Raw genomic sequence first — 18,601 nt, 5'->3', positions numbered from 1 at the left:
CATCAAATAGCCATCTTTGACTGATTTTGTAAACTAAGTAGAGTCTGCTGTGGGTGGTATGCAGAGAAGGAACCATTTGAGAATTCTAGGGCTATGAGAATTCTAGGCTGCAAAATTGGAAAAATAGCCCATGGGCCAAGTACTGCCTTTACACTGCAAAGAAAATGACAGGGATGCTATTTGGAATATCCCATCCAAAGAGACAAACTTGGCATCAAGTTATGATAAGATCATTTTTTTAAAAAACCTACAAATATTAATTGGTCAGGGTGGTAGTGGTTAGCATTACAGTTAATCTAGAGCCAATAGACCTCTGATGAGATCAGCAGGAGTTAAATAAAAAGCTTCTTTTAACTTTTGTAGTTTTCCTCTGTATCCACAGATTTTAAAAATTGATGTGTCTGAAGCCAATACTTCTGTAGGTATGTAGCATACAACATAAATCTAAATTGGTATGACCTTAACAACTATTTAAAAAATAAACACCATCACAAATAATGTTACAATGTTTGGCAATGAAATGTCTGCAAGAAACTTGCCAAATTCAAAAAGGACTCCACACATAAATTCTCTTCAAAATAATCTTTTAAAAAAATCCTACAGTGATAATTGATCGAAGTAATACATTGATTTATCTCAATCAATCAATCAATCAATCAATATGCTTAATGTTTTTACTGACACTGGTAATAAAAGACTTTTCACATACAATCACAATTTATGTTATTATGATTATCAGTTTTAGACCATGCCAGTTTCCTAAACCTCTACTGATAATTTTATTTTCTTTCTTGGATGAAATATTAATAATTTTAGTTTTTGGATTCATAGAAAATTAAAAATTGTATTGTTCTTACAAAAATAACAGGATTAAAAAGGGTTGAGCTTTCAAATCCACTGAATTTGAACTCAAATTCTGAATTTCAGATTTCTTTTAGAAATCTAACACTTAAATTATGAAAAATATTTTATTAGTAATACATTTTGCCAATTTTGGGGGGCTGCAAGTGAGACTTCAGTATTCCCAATGGAGCAAAATAGGTACAATAAGATGAAAGGAACAGATTTTGTTCAATGTTGTTTTCAATTAAATTGTACAGAATATTGTTTTGTTTTTAGGACATTTGGGGGTAAAGTAGATGGATGTACTGTGAACTTAAGCAAGGAGCTGCCCCTGAAAAGCTTTTGGAGACTACAACTGGTCCAGAATGCAGCCACGCGAGCGATATTGAGTGTACCAAGATACACCCATGTTACACCCATCCTCCGCGAGCTGCACTGGCTCCCCGATCGGTCTCCAAACACGCTTCAAGATGCTGGTTATCACCTTTAAAGCCCTACATGGCTTAGGACCTGGATATCTACGGGACCGTCTTCTGCCACATACCTCCCAGCGTCTGATAAGATCTCACAGGATGGGCCTTCTCCGAGCGCCGTCAACTTGACAATGTCGTTTGGTGGCTCCTCGGGGGAGGGCCTTCTCTGTAGCTGCCCTGGACCTATGGAACGATCTACCCCCAGAGATCCAGACCCACCCCACTCTCGCAGCCTTCCGAAAGTCTATTAAGACCTGGCTTTTCCGGCAGGCCTGGGGCTGTTGACTTCTTAAATGAGGTCCAGCCCCACTAAGGTTGAGTACATGTTGTGCCTTTTTAACTGCCTTGTTTCTCTATCTTTTAAATTTTTAGTATTCTTTTAAGTTGTTGTTTTTATGAAAGCCGCCCGGAGTCCTTCGGGATTGGGCGGCATATAAATTTATTAAACATTAAGTACTCCAGAAAACAAAAGGATAAGAAAATATTTTTAAAAACCTTCCCAGTAATATGTGTTTCTTTAGTCGGTGTGTGTGTGTGGAGGGGGGAATCTCAATACCAATATTGAGATCTAAGATAGAAATAATCAAATATCTGGGCTTTCTACTTTAGGAAAAAAACTCTTGTTCTTTTTCTGGACTGATCAGGTTCATTTTAATCAGATTTCAGAGATGGATAGCCTATTTTTTTTTTCTTTGGATATTAGCTGTATTAAAAAAAAACCAAAGACTCTAATGCATGTGTATATAAGCAAAGTGCATCTAAACTCACCTTTATCAGAGTCCAAAATTATATCATGGGTACTGAGGGATTACACATTTTCTTACATTAGAGAGGAGGGAATCAACATAGTCTCAAGGACAGCTCATGTATTCATGCTGAAATCTCTACACTGAAACAACTGGATGGGAATGCCTATCAAATCAAAATTAATACTGGTAATCATTCGAAGAAGAGTTAATGCCATAAGAAGAAATTAATTACAGAACATTTACACTAGTTATATCTTTGATTCTATTTTTACTACTTAGATAGTAAAAGGGATCCTCCAATATCAGTGTGGCAGTAACGTGTGGTGAGGGTTACCGTTGGTGAGGCAAGACCGCAGCAGCGGCGAGAAGCAATGTCCCCGCCGCTGTGTCCAACAGGCATCTTGCGTTTATGGCCACCCACCCCCCGCCTGACCTGCTCCCTGCCTGGCTGGCCGGCTGGCACAAGGACTCACCACTCTTCTCCTCTTCCTCCTCCTCCTCCTCCCCGCTCGGTGCTGGGGTGGCTGCAGCTGGGTCAGCAAGCACTTAAAGGCATGGGCTCGGCCGCCATTCAGCGAAACATGTTTCGCTGAATGGCGGCCGAGCTCTAAAGTGTCAGAATGCCTTTAAGTGCCGGCTTGCCTTCCGCGCCGGCCAGCCCAGAAGGCAAGCCGGCACTTAAAGGCATGGGCTCAGCCGCCATTTAGCGAAACATGTTTTGCTGAATGGTGGCCGAGCTCTAAAGTGTTGGCATGCCTTTAAGTGCCGGCTTGCCTTCCACGCCGGCCAACCCAGAAAGCAAGCCGGCACTTAAAGGCATGGGCTCAGCCGCCATTCAACGAAACATGTTTCGCTGAATGGTGGCTGAGCTCTAAAGTGTTGGCATGTCTTTAAGTGACGGCTTGCCTTCCGCGCCAGCCGGCCCAGAAGGCAAGCTGGCACTTAAAGGCATGGGCTCGGCCGCCATTCAGTGAAACATGTTTCGCTGAATGGTGGCCGAGCCCTGCCTGCCGGCACTCTAAAGTTAGTAAAGGCAGGCAAGGGAAACCGCGAACCGAAAGGAAGTCTTGCTGGGAAGACGCGGCAGCAGGGCTTTAAAGGGCTCCCCAGCCAGCCAGCCCACCCAGCCCATTCCTCCCCCCGCCACCACTGTGTCCAACAAGCCAGGTGTCTCGCATTTATGGCGGACATAAACATGAGATGCCTGGCCTGTTGGGACACAGCGGCAAGAACGTCCCTGCTGCCTCTGCACTCCGCTGCCTTGCCCCCCGCCTTCTCTGACCCCACCGGACCACTGTGAAGAAAGAAACACACACACACATACACTCCACAATAAAAAAATTACATATTTAATTACAATAAATTTGAATCCCCCCTCCTGCCGTCCGATCCACATACCTTTTCCAGCTGTGGAAACTCTCTCAACTCTCCTCTTGTCCGCCCAACATAAGCGTGCTCAACGTAAGTGTGCTCATAAGGCACGATTCGCTGCTCCCTGATCAGGAGGCGGGAGAATGAGTGCCTCCTTTGCATATGGAATGTTTTGCTTTTTAACTCTTTCTTAACTTTTAAAAGGTGAAAAATTCCTTATGCAAAGGAGGCCCCGAGTTCTCTGGCCTCCTCCTAGTTAATACTGAGAGCAGACACCAAGCCACTGTGACTTGAAATCTGGTAGCAACTACCCTGGCTTTAATTATTTTTAAAAAATTATTTAAAATTCTTTCCCTGAGGAGACTGGTAAGGCCCCGCCTCCCTTGCCTCTAGTGACTGCACGTCCCTGCAGTGTGGTGTTGTCAAAACCACTTTGGGGGGTGGGTGGAGTTCTTGGAGATTTTCCTAGCTCTCAAAGAAAAGTCTTCCTGAAACCAAACTTTTTTCTTGTGGACTACATGGACAAGATAGGGTGTTGGTCCTTACCTGATATGCCTATTCTCATAGTGGGGGAGTATCATCCAGACTGAGTTGACTTCACCGCTCATTGATTGAACTGAGTCTGACAAGACAGTTAAGCCATGCCCCTGTTGCCAGGCAGACCCAGCTTCCGGCGAAGAACTCTATCAGACTCAATGTGTCATCTTCTCCACACAATTGTTGTAGTTTTAAAGCCTTTTTATTTTTCACAAAAAAACACAAGTAGTAATAGAACTTGAATGATCAAGAAATACATGACAAATCCAGGAAGGGGCTGGATGCTCCTCCCCCATTATGAGAATAGGCGTATCAGGTAAGGACCAATGCCCTTTCTCCATAGTTGGGGGAGTAGCATCCAGGCTGGGATGTACCAAAGCCACATCATCCCCTAGGAAGGACTATACATGATATTTACAAGATCTATACATGATATTTACAAGATCTATACTACCATCTCTATGAACAGACTGTAACACCTGCATCCAAAGGCAATGTCAGCAGAAGCAAAAGAGTCTAATTTATACTTCTTTATGAGCAATGAAGGGGATGCCCATGTAGCAGCCCTACAAATCTCAGACAAAGAAGCTTGCATAGCCCCGGTTGCCGAAGTAGCCGCATTTCTTGTGGAATGGGCTGTGATAGACCCTGGTACTGGGGCCCCTGTGCCTGATAAGCAGCTGCATTACAGGCTTTCAACCACCTGCCTATGGTAGTAGATGTCACCTTATTCCCCAGGGATTCTGGCTGGAAAGAAACAAATAATGCTTCTATCTTTCTTTTGAGATAAATTCTCAGAGCCCTCCTCACGTCCAATGTGTGCCATTTTTTCTCTAAAGGGTGAAAATGATCTGGACAGAAATTAGGTAGAACCAATTCCTGAGATCGATGAAAACAAGAGCACACCTTGGGTATGAACGAGGGATCCAGCCTCAAAACCACTCTGTCCTGATGAAAAACACATAACTCATCCCTAGTAGACAATGCCTGCAGCCCAGATATCTGCCTAGCAGAGGTGATGGCCACCAAAGAGACCAGCTTGTATGTAAGGAACCTGAAAAACACCTTCCGTAGCAGTTCAGAGGGGGCACCCATAAGAGCATCTAGCGCCTTGTGTAGATCCCAAGAAGGGTATCTATGTACCATGAGTGGCTTAAGATTAGAAGCCCCTTTGAGAAACCATTTGACCATAGGATGTTGAGTCAGTGTTTGTAACTTTCCACAAAGTAACACAGAAGATATTGCCGATACTTGTCTCCTAATGGTATTAGGAGCCAGCCCTTTATCTAGTCCTGCTTAAAGACCTTTGGAATTGTAGTCCGTACCAGGTCAAGGTTCTTACTGGAACACCATGTGCAGAATGAGCACCATGCAGAACTGTAGATGCGCTCCGTGGATGATCTACGGGCAACCTGAATAGTCTGTATGACCCTGGATGAATATTTGTCCTCCTTCAGGATGCTCTGCTCAAGCACCAGGAGCCACTGAGGGTCTGGATGCTCCAGCAACCCCTGGCTGAGGGAAATCATTTCCTGAGGGATCCTCCAGGGTCTGTCCACTGATAAAGACCGGAGATCAGTGATCATCACCACTTCCGCCCCCTCCCCTATGATCTTCTGTATGACCCTGGGGATCAGGGGCAAAGGTTGAAAAGCATAAAGGAGTCCCCGGGGCCATCTGCAGTGGAGAGTGTCTACCCCCCTACCCCACGTTCGGAGACGGAAACCGGGAGTAAAACTGAGGGAGCTGAGATTGTGTGTGGAAACAAATAGGTCGACTTCTGGGTGGCCAAAGAGGTCCACAATCGCCCGAAGGATCACAGGCTGTAGCTGCCACTCCAAATTGTCCACCTCAGTGCGGCTGAGCCAATTGGCCCTTACATTGTCCACCCCCGCTATATGCTCCACAGTGATTGATAGCAAGTTCCTCTTGGCCCAAAGCCCCAGTCTCTTGGCCTCCATCATGAGGGACTTTGACCTGGTCCCTGCCTGCCTTGGTAGCTATATTGTCCATGGGGACCAGTATATGTCTGCCACTGACAGAATAGCAAAATTGTTGCAGGGCCAGGCGGACTGCCCTGAGTTCCAATCAATTGATGTTGTGAGCTAATTCTGCCTGGCTCCATTGTCCTTGCACTATTTGTTCCTGTAGATGGGCTCCCAATCTGAACAGACTGTCGTCCATTGTGACCATCACTCGGTCTGGGCTCCTGAAATATTCCCCCTTGAAGACCGCTGGGAATCTCCACCACATTAGGGAATGGGATACTTCTGCTGGCAAGTTGACTTTGACCTGGGAGTAACTCATGAGCCTTCGCTGAAATGGTAAAAGAAACCATTGAAGGTCTCTGGTGTGGACACATGCCCAAGGGACGATGCCAATTGCTGATACCATGGTACCTAACAACTTGGACAAAGTGGCCAAGGACACTCATCTCTCCCTGATGATCTGGGAAGCCAACTCCCTAAGATTTTGCTGTCTCTCAGGTGACAGAAAGACCATGCCTGACACTGTGTCTATCAAGGCCCCCAGATGAATCAGCCTTGTGGTAGGTTATAAGTGGCTTTTAACTATATTTATAGAAAAACCATGGGCTCTCAAAGTAGACATGGTAATGTCTAGATCTCTCCTAGCACCCTTGACAGAGGCAAATTGTAACAATATGTCATCTAAATAGCACTGGAGCCATATAGGTACCTGTCTCAGGTGCGCTGCCAGTGCCACCAATACCTTTGTGAACCCTCTGGGTGAAGATGACAATCCAAATGGTAATGCCCTGTATTGAAAGTGGTGCCCTAGATAACAAAACCTAAGATATTGCCTGTGATCAGGTGCTATGGGTATGTGTAGGTATGCCTCAGTAAGATCTATAGAAGTGAGGAAATCCCCCTCCCTTATACCCCCAAGGATAGAATGCAATAAGTGCATTTTAAACCTCTGATAGCGCACAAAGTAATTGAGATGCTTGAGGTCTAGAATAGCTTCCCAGCCGCCTGAGGCCTTTGGGATCATGAAAAGAATGGAATAATAACCCTGACCCTGTTGTTCTGGAGGCTGGATAGCCCTAATATCCAATAGGTGCTGAATGGCTTCTTGCATAAGCTGCCTCCGGGTCAGGTTATTGGAAACTGGACAAGTCTGGAAAAACCTCGGAGGGCTGGAGAGGAATTCCAGGGATCTGAGGAAGATAAATCCCAACGATTGGCGAAATAAGCCAAGCATCCCCCGATGGGTGGGGAGCTGGGCCTAGACCTAGTTTCTACAGTAGGAGCACCTGCCGCTGCCCCCCTCCCCCTCAAAAGGGACACTTCTGCTGTCTACCCTTTTGCTGTCGATCTGGCTGGTATTTCTGCCTAGGACCATAACCCCCCTGATACTGTTGGAATCCTGAGTATCCAAACTCAATATCTTGAAAGGACGACCCGTAATCCTGACCCTGAAAAGAGGACCAGTAGCCTTGAGCACGAAAGGTAGACTGTCGGGGATATGGCACAGGCCAGAAATTGCCTTTTCTTGGTGCAGAGGGAAGCACCTTCTGCATGTCTTTGTTTTCTACCAAAAAGGGGTCAAGAACAGTACCAAAAAGAGATCCCCCCAGCAAAGGGCGCTGACTCCAAACACCATTTATGACGTATGTCTGCCTGCCACTGCTGTAGCCATAGCAATTCACGAGATGCTACAGAAGATGCAATTGTCCTAGAGGCAAACCTGGCTGCGGCCAGAGTGGCATCTGAGGAGAATTGGATGGCTGCCATCAACTTGATGTCCTGGTGGGCCCTGACATCTGCTATCGGGATTCGCTGTTGGAGATCCTGCAAGCAAAGCAAAGAAGACCAGTTAAAGAAGGAAGCAGTCATGGCTGCTCTCACTGCCAGGCCACTGCCTGATAACCCCTCTGTAGAGTGAGGTCCGCCTTTTTGTCCTCAGGTTTTAAGGCATCCTCCAGTGCCCCAAGCATATTTGCAGAGGTATGCAAGGCAGTCACTGGCGCATCAATAGCAGGTTGTGATAGCACCTGAGCCATGCCTTTGTTCACAATAAAGAATGTCTTATCATTTGAAGTAGGCATTGGCCCCAAAGTGGGGGATGCCCACTGTCGCTTGATCAGGTCAAGGAAGATCTTAGGAGTGAACACCGTGTCAGCCTCGATGGCTTGCTCTGCAAAGATAATCTCAGCAGGTATTCCCTGTGGTTGCACCAACGACTCTGATGATTTGTCTCTGAATTTTACAGATGCCTTAACCTTGAATAATAAGGACTTAAACAAAAATGGCTGACAGACCAGAAAAGGTTGGCTTGGGGGAGGCATGTCTTCATCTTCAGAGAGATTTTCCTCTCTAACTTCGTCCTCCTCTGAATCTGACTCCTGCTCCTCTTGTGATTGAGCAGGAGAGTCTAGAGGGTTCTCCTCCAGGATGTCCACTACCTCTGGAGCTCTAGGGATTGGCCCCCTGTGAGTTTGAATCTAAGGTTGCTGAAAAGCAGCGACCATACACTGCTGGAAGGCTTTGAACATCATGTCCTGAAAGCTGGGAACGCACATGTTGGGCATTTGTTCATGACACACCCCTGTAGAAGTAGAGGTAATGGATTAGTCAACTACTTCAGTGGTCGGGTGAGGCACAGCTGGTGCTGTGTGTGGGGGTGACTGCCATCCCTGGGTAGATCCCCAAAGGCCCGAGGTGTCAATGGGAATTCTTAAATTGAGGGAGGGATCCCCCTCTGTCACTCCTCCAGACGAAGCCGGTGCTGACAGTTGCCCCAGAGAAAGCCTCTTATCAGGGGCAGAAGAAGCCTTCTTGCTGATGGCCTTTTTGTACATGCGCTCTAATGCCTTATATTTTTGGCATTCAAACTTGGAAGTGGGCTTGGCCTTTTTGCCCTGAGGAGAGTTAGAGACATGCTTGGTTTTTTTTTGCTGGCCTTACACCCCGCTCCCCTTGGGGCCACATCTGGCACAGGACCAGATGCTGTTATGGGAGCCTCCAGATTGACAGAGGGGCTAATGGTCACATTCGTGAGGACCTGGCTCCTCTCAGCATCCAAAATGTTGTGGTGGCCGCCATTTTGATAGGCAGCTTGACAACAGTTCAAAATGGAGATTCATGCCAAATTCAACGGACAGCCTCAGCGCTCTCTCCAATGTCTGAGGCTAAGTGGCTTGGGCTTCTCAGAGTTGCTATGCGCTTCCCCTCTGACTCAAACTGTCCAAAATTGCTCTCCTGGGCAAAAAAACCCCTAGCGAATTAGCAGCCTCTGTTGTTTTTGATGCTTGCTAACAAGCTGTGTGGGCGCTCTGCGACTGATTTCAAAGCTGCAATCACCGCTCAACTCAAAGAGGAGCAGTGGAGCACTCCAGCGCTGCTAGAAGTCTCTGACAGCCAAATCACTAAGATTAAAACTAAGCTACAACAAAGTCTCAGTCAAAGGTGTAGCTCAAATGGGAAGCGACTCAATCAGCCTCCAGGCAAGCTCTGTCAGAGGACAGTTAGCAATCTCAATTAGCCTCCAAGCAAGCCCTGTCAATGGACAGTTTGGCTGAGGGACCCAAGCAACCCCAGCTGCCACCCCTGAGGGACTAAGGCCGAAACATCACAATCTCCAACTATATACTCCACACCTTTTCAGACTGCTCACAATTCTTGAACAGTGAAGATGCAATTAATAGTAAATTTCAAAAATCTCCGAGGAGAAGCTTGATGACATATCTGTCCACATTGAAGGACTGAGTCAGAAGCTAGGTCTGCCTGGCAACAGGGGCATGGCTTAACTGTCTTCTCAGACTCAGTCCAATCAATGAGCAGATGAAGTCAACCCAGCCTGGATGCTACTCCCCCCGCCCCCACTATGGAGAATATGCAATTTTCTTGACAACAACCTACAAATGGTTTATTATTATATTTATTATGTTCCTAGAGTGGTTGCCCTTCAATTATTGAGCAGATCTGACTCTACTTAGCTTTTTTGAATTCCCCAAGGTTGGCTAGTTGCTACAACCTGCTGTGATCTTCTGTATCTGTTTCCAATATTCAGAAGACTGAGTTCCAATTTTGATGTAGAAACAAGCCAAGCTCTAAAATAGGCTTAGAAAAGATAAAAATGAAATGGGAAACAAAAACAATTATAAAAGACAAATTTCTGTACATATGTAAGCAATGTTGAGTCTTTTGGTGTTACTAAAGGGTTGCTAAATCCTAGTTTAAAGAATGCTCACAAAATTATATACCTTTTAATAAATTGTATTTATCAAAAAGGTGCTACCAGACTTCTTTGATCACCATAAATTAACATGTCTCTGCTCCTTCCTGTGCAGTCTTGTATACTTCTGTTCAAAATACCAATAAATTCAGTAGAACTTATTCCCAAATAAGTTGCACAGGTTTTGCCCACTTATTCTGAAATATATTCCATTGAACTGAATGAATTGCTAAATATCAGATTGTGTTATAAGTGTAAATTGTCATTTCAAGCAATCTTGACTGTAGCACTAAGTGGCCTCTCTTAGCATGGCTGATTATTTACCCTTCAAAGAATATGTTCAAATCCATTAAATATTTTCACAGAGATTAAGTGCTTGTAGAAGCAGATGACTCTACTAATGGACTGAACGGAAATAACTTCAAATAAACATATATAAAAAGATATGCAGAAAAACACATTTATATTATTGGATAAAAATGAAAACAATAAAAAGATAAAACTTAAAATTCTGGTTTGACTGGAATGGAGAATGAATCAGAATCAGTGTCTAATATATTAAGTAGCCATAAAATATTTTCATTTTTTATATTTGGGAATATATTTCATTTAAAATTAATTCAATATTATTTCAGTTTAAATTAATTTATTAGTTATTCATTACATGCATAAATTTTATATTAACACAATAGGACTTTAAACTATTAGTCTCAACATTTATTTGTTTGTGCTAGACCAACTTTCCTCAATATTATGTCCTCCAGATGTGATGAATTTCAGTTTCCCTGATCTCAATTCAGCCCAGACAATTGCAGTGCTGACTAACATATACAGAAGGCATAAAGTTAAGGAAGAGGAAGACTGCCCTAGGGAATGGTACTTAATTTCCTTAAGCACTAGGACTAGACTATTTAATAAGAAGAATCTAGGATCTGAGATTCAGTGCTTAGTTTGTTGCACCAGTAATTCTATTCCAGAAGAAGCCACTGGACTGGATATCACTAAAGCATATGTCAACAAGGTAATACTGCAACTCATTGGCTCAACTAATAGTTAGAAAACACCAGGGGAAATATGATCAGATAAAGCAGCCTGATGCAGTGTCCTCCAGGTATATGGATCACTTGTTAGACTGTCTAGCTACCATGCCCATCCTAGAAATTTAGGAAGCTGAAGTATAGAGATTGGGACAATGGCCAAATTTTGTATGGTTATTACAAAATATTTATGTATTTTTTTCAGTTTTTATGACCAAAATAAAGCACTTCTTTCTTTACAGATTACAAAATTTATTATTGGGTCTATTTTGGACTAATCTTCCAAAAGTTGTATCAATAGATTTAGTTAAAATAATGAAGGAGAAGTGAACTTCTGAATACTAGCTATTATGAGAGATGTGATGGAGTTGGCATGAAATACATATACATTTTACAGATTTCGTAATGGAATTTTCTAGGGACAAGCCTTTGAATTAGTTAGAGTTTTGATACAAATCAGAGGATGCTGATACAGTCTGGCTGCTTGTCCCAGAACTGTGGCTGACATTAACTTGCTCTAAGCATTCTTGTGGAAGGTGTGTAGATTCAAAATGGAAAATGTCAAAGAAATCTTAATGAATTTTCTATGAACTCAGAAACAAATTTCATTTGCAGATCAGCAATCAATATGGCTTTTGACCATATTGCCATGTCCTACATTTTGCAATTTTAGATCTTGGTCTGTGATGGAACGACAGAGTAGCATATGCCCGTACTAGAACAGCTTTGCAATAAGAGCATGCCACATCAAAGTTACTGTAGCAACATTCTCAAGTAACTGAAATTATATTTACCGATTTGTGGTTGTTTTATGTGATGTTTTGTATAGATTCAACTGCACATTATGTAATCTGAGTAAATTATAAATGAAGACAGGACTTTCATGCTCTGACTTGTGTTTTCACAGATTCAGTGGGAGTGTATAAACCCCAAGTATAAAGTAAAGAAGAAGAATTACAAAAACTCTGGCATCGTCATTCTTAATCTGTGCAAGGTGCTTTTATTTAAGCAGTGCTTTAATAATGAATGTGAAAGTATTGTTTTTAACAGCCATAATGAAAGTAAACATAGGAGAGGGAATTGAGTTCTTCTGTCCATATTTTGTAATTTTTTATATGTGTCAAAAATAGAACATGTCATAAAAATGCATATTTTGGGATTCCCAAAGGTAGGATACCAGATGCTGCTACATCATGGTAGATCAACATTTTCATTGGGTTGACAGCTACAGATCCAAAATGGGCATTGACCCTCTTACATTCAATCTGTTAGCCTTGTATATTCAAAGGAATACATTTGCTTAATTATACTAAAATATACTATTAAAGTTTCGGAATTAAGATTAAATTCTGGTAATCTCTGGGCATATCAAAAGAATTAGTATATTGGTGTTTGTTATCTTCAAGGACATGTTTTGACCTCTATATAATATCTGCTAATCTTGGTAATTTCCCAGGCGGATACTAACTAAAGCAATCATACTTAGCTTCAGAACCTAGGTAATGTAAGCCAAGGATTAGTACCATCACTGAACTTTATTGTGTTCACAATACATTAATTAAATGGATAATTAATAAAAAAGAAAATGAGATTGAATTAATCTAACATCAGGATGCACTGAAGTTATTTCAAAACCATCCATAATTTAATTGCATTGGTTTTAAATGAATAAAAAGTTTAACGTTTTACTAATCCAAATGATGAAATTAGCCTGAAATTGCTGGAAATGTAATCACTTGGCATCCAGATGGAGGAGTGAGAAAAACTTCTTATAATTGAGACATTAATGAAGATATTGTCTGATTTGGTTTATATATGGATGGAAGACACTATAAACTCTCAGGGCTATGGGGAGAATTTTTTCCCCATAGCCCTGCTTTTTCAAGAAGCAACTGGACTTTTAAGTCCAGTTGCCTCTTGAAAAACCACCTTTGGGACATAGAACATCATCCATTTCTGGAAATCCCCAATTAATTTCCATTAAAAGACACCTCTATGTCTAGTTTCTTTCTAAAAGAAACCCTGTATGAGTACATCATTTTCAACTCTCTTTCAAAACAATTCTATGCTATGATTCTTAGCATTGAAAGTCTCCCCCCCCCCTCTTTATATAAAAGTAGGGAAAAGGAAGGAATGTTTATTTTTACCATGAGCAACAATATTTCCTGTATCACTTATTCTCAATACTCTTTAAGTTACTAATGGCTACAAAGATATACCTTCCAATATAAAAGGGAAATATTTAAGAACACATGATTTTAAACCCAAATTTTTGACTTTCTTTCCTCCAGATTCACAAGATGCATTCATTCTTAGATTACATAATGGGTGGCTGCCAAATACAGTTTACAGTAAGTATTTTGTTTATTTTTTAAAAAGACAAAATCTTTCGCAATGCAAATATCATTTTACACACAAGATAATAGAAGTAATATTACAAGGTTTTGTTGAATTCAGATAAGATATAAATGTGTTAAATATTTAATTTTTAATAATATGTTGAAAAATATAACATATTTTACATGTAATAATGTGTATAAATTACATTCATTAATAATGAAAACTCGATAGCATGTCAAATTTAATTTTGCCTATAAATATTTGGCATTTGCTTAACTAATACAGTAAGTTAGATGCTCATTTTCTAAAGCAGTGCCTCAAAATATACTGTGATGTGGTTATATCAATTTTTGAGTATTTATCAATTCATAATATACATCTCTACCATCCTCCAGAGGATGGTAGAGTGCAGGAAGGCCTGGAGGAACGTCGTTGATTGGGTTGCAATGGGTCGGAGATGACTTTGCAACTAACAACAACAACAAATATACATCTAAAAGTTTGTTCTTTGGGCAGTTGCTTTGTTTTTGTAACTTTGCTAAAGCCAACATGTTTGAGGATTGATACTGTTGTTTTTGGAAATAAAATTTCCAAAAATGCTGGTTCATTTGAATACAAACTACATACATTCATTTTCACTTTTCAACTGAATTTTCAATTGGAATACATCTGTCTTTCCAACTTTATTTGAGATTTGTGAAAAAAAATGTTCTGCTTTAACTCTTATTTAAAATTCATTTTAGTCATATATAAATTTATGCTCATATGTAAACATATATGAACATATATGTTTAATATAAAATGTATGTTTTAATATTATATATGCATGCATATATAATATGAAATGCTTTTATATACGATACATTCACAGAGAGAGAGATAAATATGTGTGAAGTCAAAGTTCCATGCAGCTTTTTTAAAATACAAATAAATACAGAAGGTAGACAAAACAGATACATGACTAAGTACTAAATACTGATTAAACTACGCCCTTAGATTAGGGATGGCTAATTAATGTTCCCAAGGGACCACTTGGCAACTGGGGAATCTGAGGAACTGGGACTGTTGTGGAGAGCTGGCACAATAACGTCCAGCTACACTCTACCCATTTGCTTGCAAGACAGCGCTTTAACCTAGGCAAAGGTGACCTGAGCCCAGATCCCCTCACAAATAACCATTGCTGCCACCTCAGGCTGCTCCAGGTGAGGGATGAATGCTATGCAGTCACAGAAAATTGCTTTCTCTCCTTCTTCTCCCATGCTCATTAGCCAACTGAAGGAACACAGGCGGTGACTGCAGAGAGCTATACCTGTTTCGGCCCCTTCTTCCATCCGCTATGACATGGTTATTTATGTTTTATTTCTAATTTCCAATTGATATCACACAGGCCAGACAGAGACAGCCAAAGGGCCAGATTTAGCCTGGAGGACCGTAAAATGCACAAGTCTTTCTTAGATCAATCTATAGATATTTGTCTAGTGACATATTATCCTCAAATATTAAAAGCCATATGTCCATCTTAAGAAACTTAAAAAAATAACAATGGTCTCCTGTTTAAGTTTCTGGTTTCATAAATCAGATAATAACTTGGCAATAAAATGTTTGGTCATGGTCCTGGAAAAAAACCAAAGGATTACAGGTCTTCCCAGATATTAAAGGAAATTATGAGCATGAATTTTCACTCCTAACATTCATTTAATCCACCTTTTCTGGAAGAACATTAAAAGAAAATGTATCCTATAATAATGGATATGAGCAATAGCAGTAGACTTATATACCGCTTCATAGGCCTATCAGGCCTCTCTAAGCGGTTTACAGAGAGTCAGCATATTGCCCCCAACAATCTGGGTCCTCATTTTACCCACCTCGGAAGGATGGAAGGCTGAGTCAACCCTGAGCCGGTGAGATTTGAACCGCTGACCTGCTGATCTAGCAGTAGCCTGCAGTGCTGCATTTTAACCACTGCGCCACCTTGAATATGACAATCAAATTTTTCTAGAGACATTCTCAAAAAATATAAATTAAATCTAGTAAAGGTCCATAGGAATTTATGCCATTAAGACATTTGTTAATCATTCAGATGTCATAGGATTTTCAGTGTTTTGTTTTTTAATTTAGAATAAGTCCAATTGAACTCAGTGGAATTTAATTCCAGATAAACATGTTTAGAATCGATGTCTGTGGAGATTCTCAGCCATCCAGTCATGGTTGTCCCAAACTGGACTTTTTTTTGGGGGGGGGGGTTGAAGACATTTTGCTTCTCATCCAAGAAGCAAAGAACTGAAGAAGTTTCTTGGATGAGAAGCAAAAGGTCTTTAAAGAAAAACCAGAAAGTCCAGTTGCCTCTTGAAAAATGCACCTTTGGATTTAGAATCAATATTAACATGTCATGGAAATCAGTGGTAACACAATTTTCAGAGTTCACTTTAAAAGCTATTAACTAAGTACGGTATCTAATTATTAGAATTGTGAGTCATTTTTAACCTATAACATGTGAAGGACTGCAGTACATTTTATGTATAATATAATTTATATATGTATGTTTGTAGGCATGTATAAATACACACACACACACACTGAAGTTGTTCACATGTTTTGTTATCTAATAATTGATTTTATTTAATACAATAATTATTATAACATTTGTGGCAATTTCCAGAGACGAAAACAGAAACCATAATTCACAAGTATTCTGATACCAGATTAAGGCTTCCATTTTATACTGGCAGTATTTCTGCAGAAACAGGTGCAGAATTCTGAAATTTTTTTGCAAGTCAGCCCACTCTCTCTCTGTTTTCAAATTAATTACGTCTTCAATGAGTTCAAGTAGGGGGCAGACAATACAATGCAGCTGTGATCTGAAAGGCTGTTTGTTAGGGGAGGGAGCCAAGTTACTAAGCATAGGTTTGTGAACAAAAAGCTATAATATGATGAACCTGCTAATTTGAAGAGTTAATGAGAGCTTTTATAGCATCAAATTGGGTATTCTGAAGATGTTCCTTTGTAAGCATATCATGTCTTATTAGAAAGAATGTATCTGTTAAATAAAAGCACACACTTTTTTCAAAACCATTTTTAAGATTCTATCGTCACTTTGAAGGGAAAGCTTTATTTTTCAAAAAGAATTGACTGTCTAAATGATTCTACAGCATTGCATTAGCAATACTGATAAGAAAAAAACCTCACTTTTTATTACTATTAAGATAATAAAATTTATAGGACAGATTTTCATTTGCTTACCTGAATCAAATAGAAATGTTATAAAGAAAACAGTTGCTGCTATTTCTACTCAAGGGAAAAGTGACGTTCCCATAAATCTGACCAGAACATGAATGATGATTTTAAAATATATTGTAGGTTTGAAATCCCACTGCTATTATCTGCCTTTTGAAGATATAAATTTAATAGCAGTAAAGACAAATTCAGGTATGCGTTCCTTATTTACTCATATTAAAGGAACTGGGATTTCTATTTTATATTTTATGGATAAGTGTGTCTTTTAAAGACAAAGGCATTCAGAAGAAACACCCGGAAGTCCCCTGGTGAGAATAGCTGGGGAAACAGTGAGCTCTGACGAGCTACGCAAAAACCCAGCTGGCAAGCCATCATCAAGAGGTCCTTTGTGACTGGAACCGTCCGGAGAGGCATTTTGGATGCCTGCGGGAAGTGAGGCAAGCTCCCAACAGATCTGTTTCAAAGCTCTCTGGAGATCAGCAGTGGGGGTGGCAGCCATCTTCGTATGACTGCTCTGGAGCTGGGGCATCTGGAACAAGATTTGTACAGGTGTGGAGAAGCGGACAGAGTGTTTGATCCGGAGGAAGATTGGCCGATGTAAGAGTAAGAGAAACAAATTTTGGAGCTTAAAAATTTTCCAGAGCCAAGCTAGAGGCTAAACGTCACTTGGAATACAGTGGATGGAAAGAAAGGAGGGGAAAGCTTTATTTATTTATTTATTTATTTAAAACTTTTATATGCTGCCCAATCCCAAAGGACTCCGGGCGGCTTACAAACAAAATATAAAAAACATAAAAACAATACAATTTAAACAACAATCATCCATCAAATTCATTCTAGTCGGGGCCGGACCTCAATAGTGAGGTCAACAGCCCCAGGCCTGCCGGAACAGCCAAGTTTTTATGGCTTTCCTGAAGGCCATCAGAGTGGGTATGGTCTGGATTTCTGGGGGAAGCTGGTTCCAAAGAGTCAGAGCAGCCACCGAGAAGGCTCTCCTCCGAAGGACAGCCAGCCGACATTGTATGGCCGACGGCACCCGAAGGAGGCCCAATCTATGGGATCTTACTGGTCACTAGGAGGTGTGCATCAGCAGGCGGTCTCGAAGGTATCCTGGCCCTAAGCCATGTAGGGCTTTAAAGGTGATAACCAACACCTTGAATTGAGTCTGGAGACCAATAGGCAGCCAGTGCAGCTCACGGAGGATAGGTGTAACGTGGGTGTACCTCGGCACACCCACTATCACCCGCGCAGCCGCATTCTGAACTAACTGCAGTCTCCGAGACACTTTTCAAGGGTAGCCCCATGTAGAGCGCATTACAATAATCCAGCCTCAAGGTGACAAGGGCATGAGTGACCATTAGAAGCGCATCCCAATCCAAATAGGGCCGCAATTGGTGCACTAGGTGAACTTGGGCAAAAGCCCCTCTGGTCACAGCCGACAGATGATGTTCCAATTTCAGCTGCGAATCCAGGAGGACTCCCAAATTGCGAGCCCTCTCTGAGGGGCGTAAATTTTCTCCCACCAGGGTTAATGATGGACTGGTTTGGTTTGGTTTGGTTTGGTTTGGTTTTATTTAATTTGTATGCCGCCCTATTCCCGAGAGATTCAGAGTGGCTAACAATCTGAAGGGGAAGGGGGGTGCAAAATAAAATAAAAAGACAAACAATTTAAAAATACAGCAACAGTCGTAACCTCGGATGGGGCTGGACGATTGAACAGCCCCAGGCCTGCCGGAACAGCCAGGTCTTAGTTGCTTTGCGGAAAGCCGGAAGGGAGGTGAGGGTCCGGATCTCAACGGGGAGATCGTTCCAGAGGGCC

At 41.5% G+C, this 18,601-nt stretch overlaps 1 protein-coding gene across 5 annotated transcripts in view; it reads left to right on the top strand.

Moving 5' to 3' along the window:
• CPNE4 (copine 4) overlaps window positions 1–18,601 on the top strand; it is a 369,631-nt gene that overhangs the window by 318,454 nt on the left and 32,576 nt on the right. For 3 of the 5 annotated variants that reach the window (XM_087712945.1, XM_087712946.1, XM_087712944.1), the window contains 2 exons: window positions 12,116–12,202; window positions 13,500–13,559. The exons of the other annotated variants lie outside the window; for them this stretch is intronic. In XM_087712945.1, the coding sequence (XP_087569071.1) occupies window positions 12,116–12,202; window positions 13,500–13,559 (147 nt within the window). The remainder of the gene's footprint in view (window positions 1–12,115; window positions 12,203–13,499; window positions 13,560–18,601) is intronic. 5 annotated transcript variants of the gene reach the window in all.

Source organism: Thamnophis sirtalis, unplaced genomic scaffold (assembly GCF_051295495.1).
Source record: "Thamnophis sirtalis isolate CommonGarterSnake01/CBP01778 unplaced genomic scaffold, rThaSir2_p1.2 scaffold_4, whole genome shotgun sequence".
Lineage (NCBI taxonomy): Eukaryota > Metazoa > Chordata > Lepidosauria > Squamata > Natricidae > Thamnophis > Thamnophis sirtalis.
This window is presented reverse-complemented; position numbering and strand designations above follow the sequence as displayed.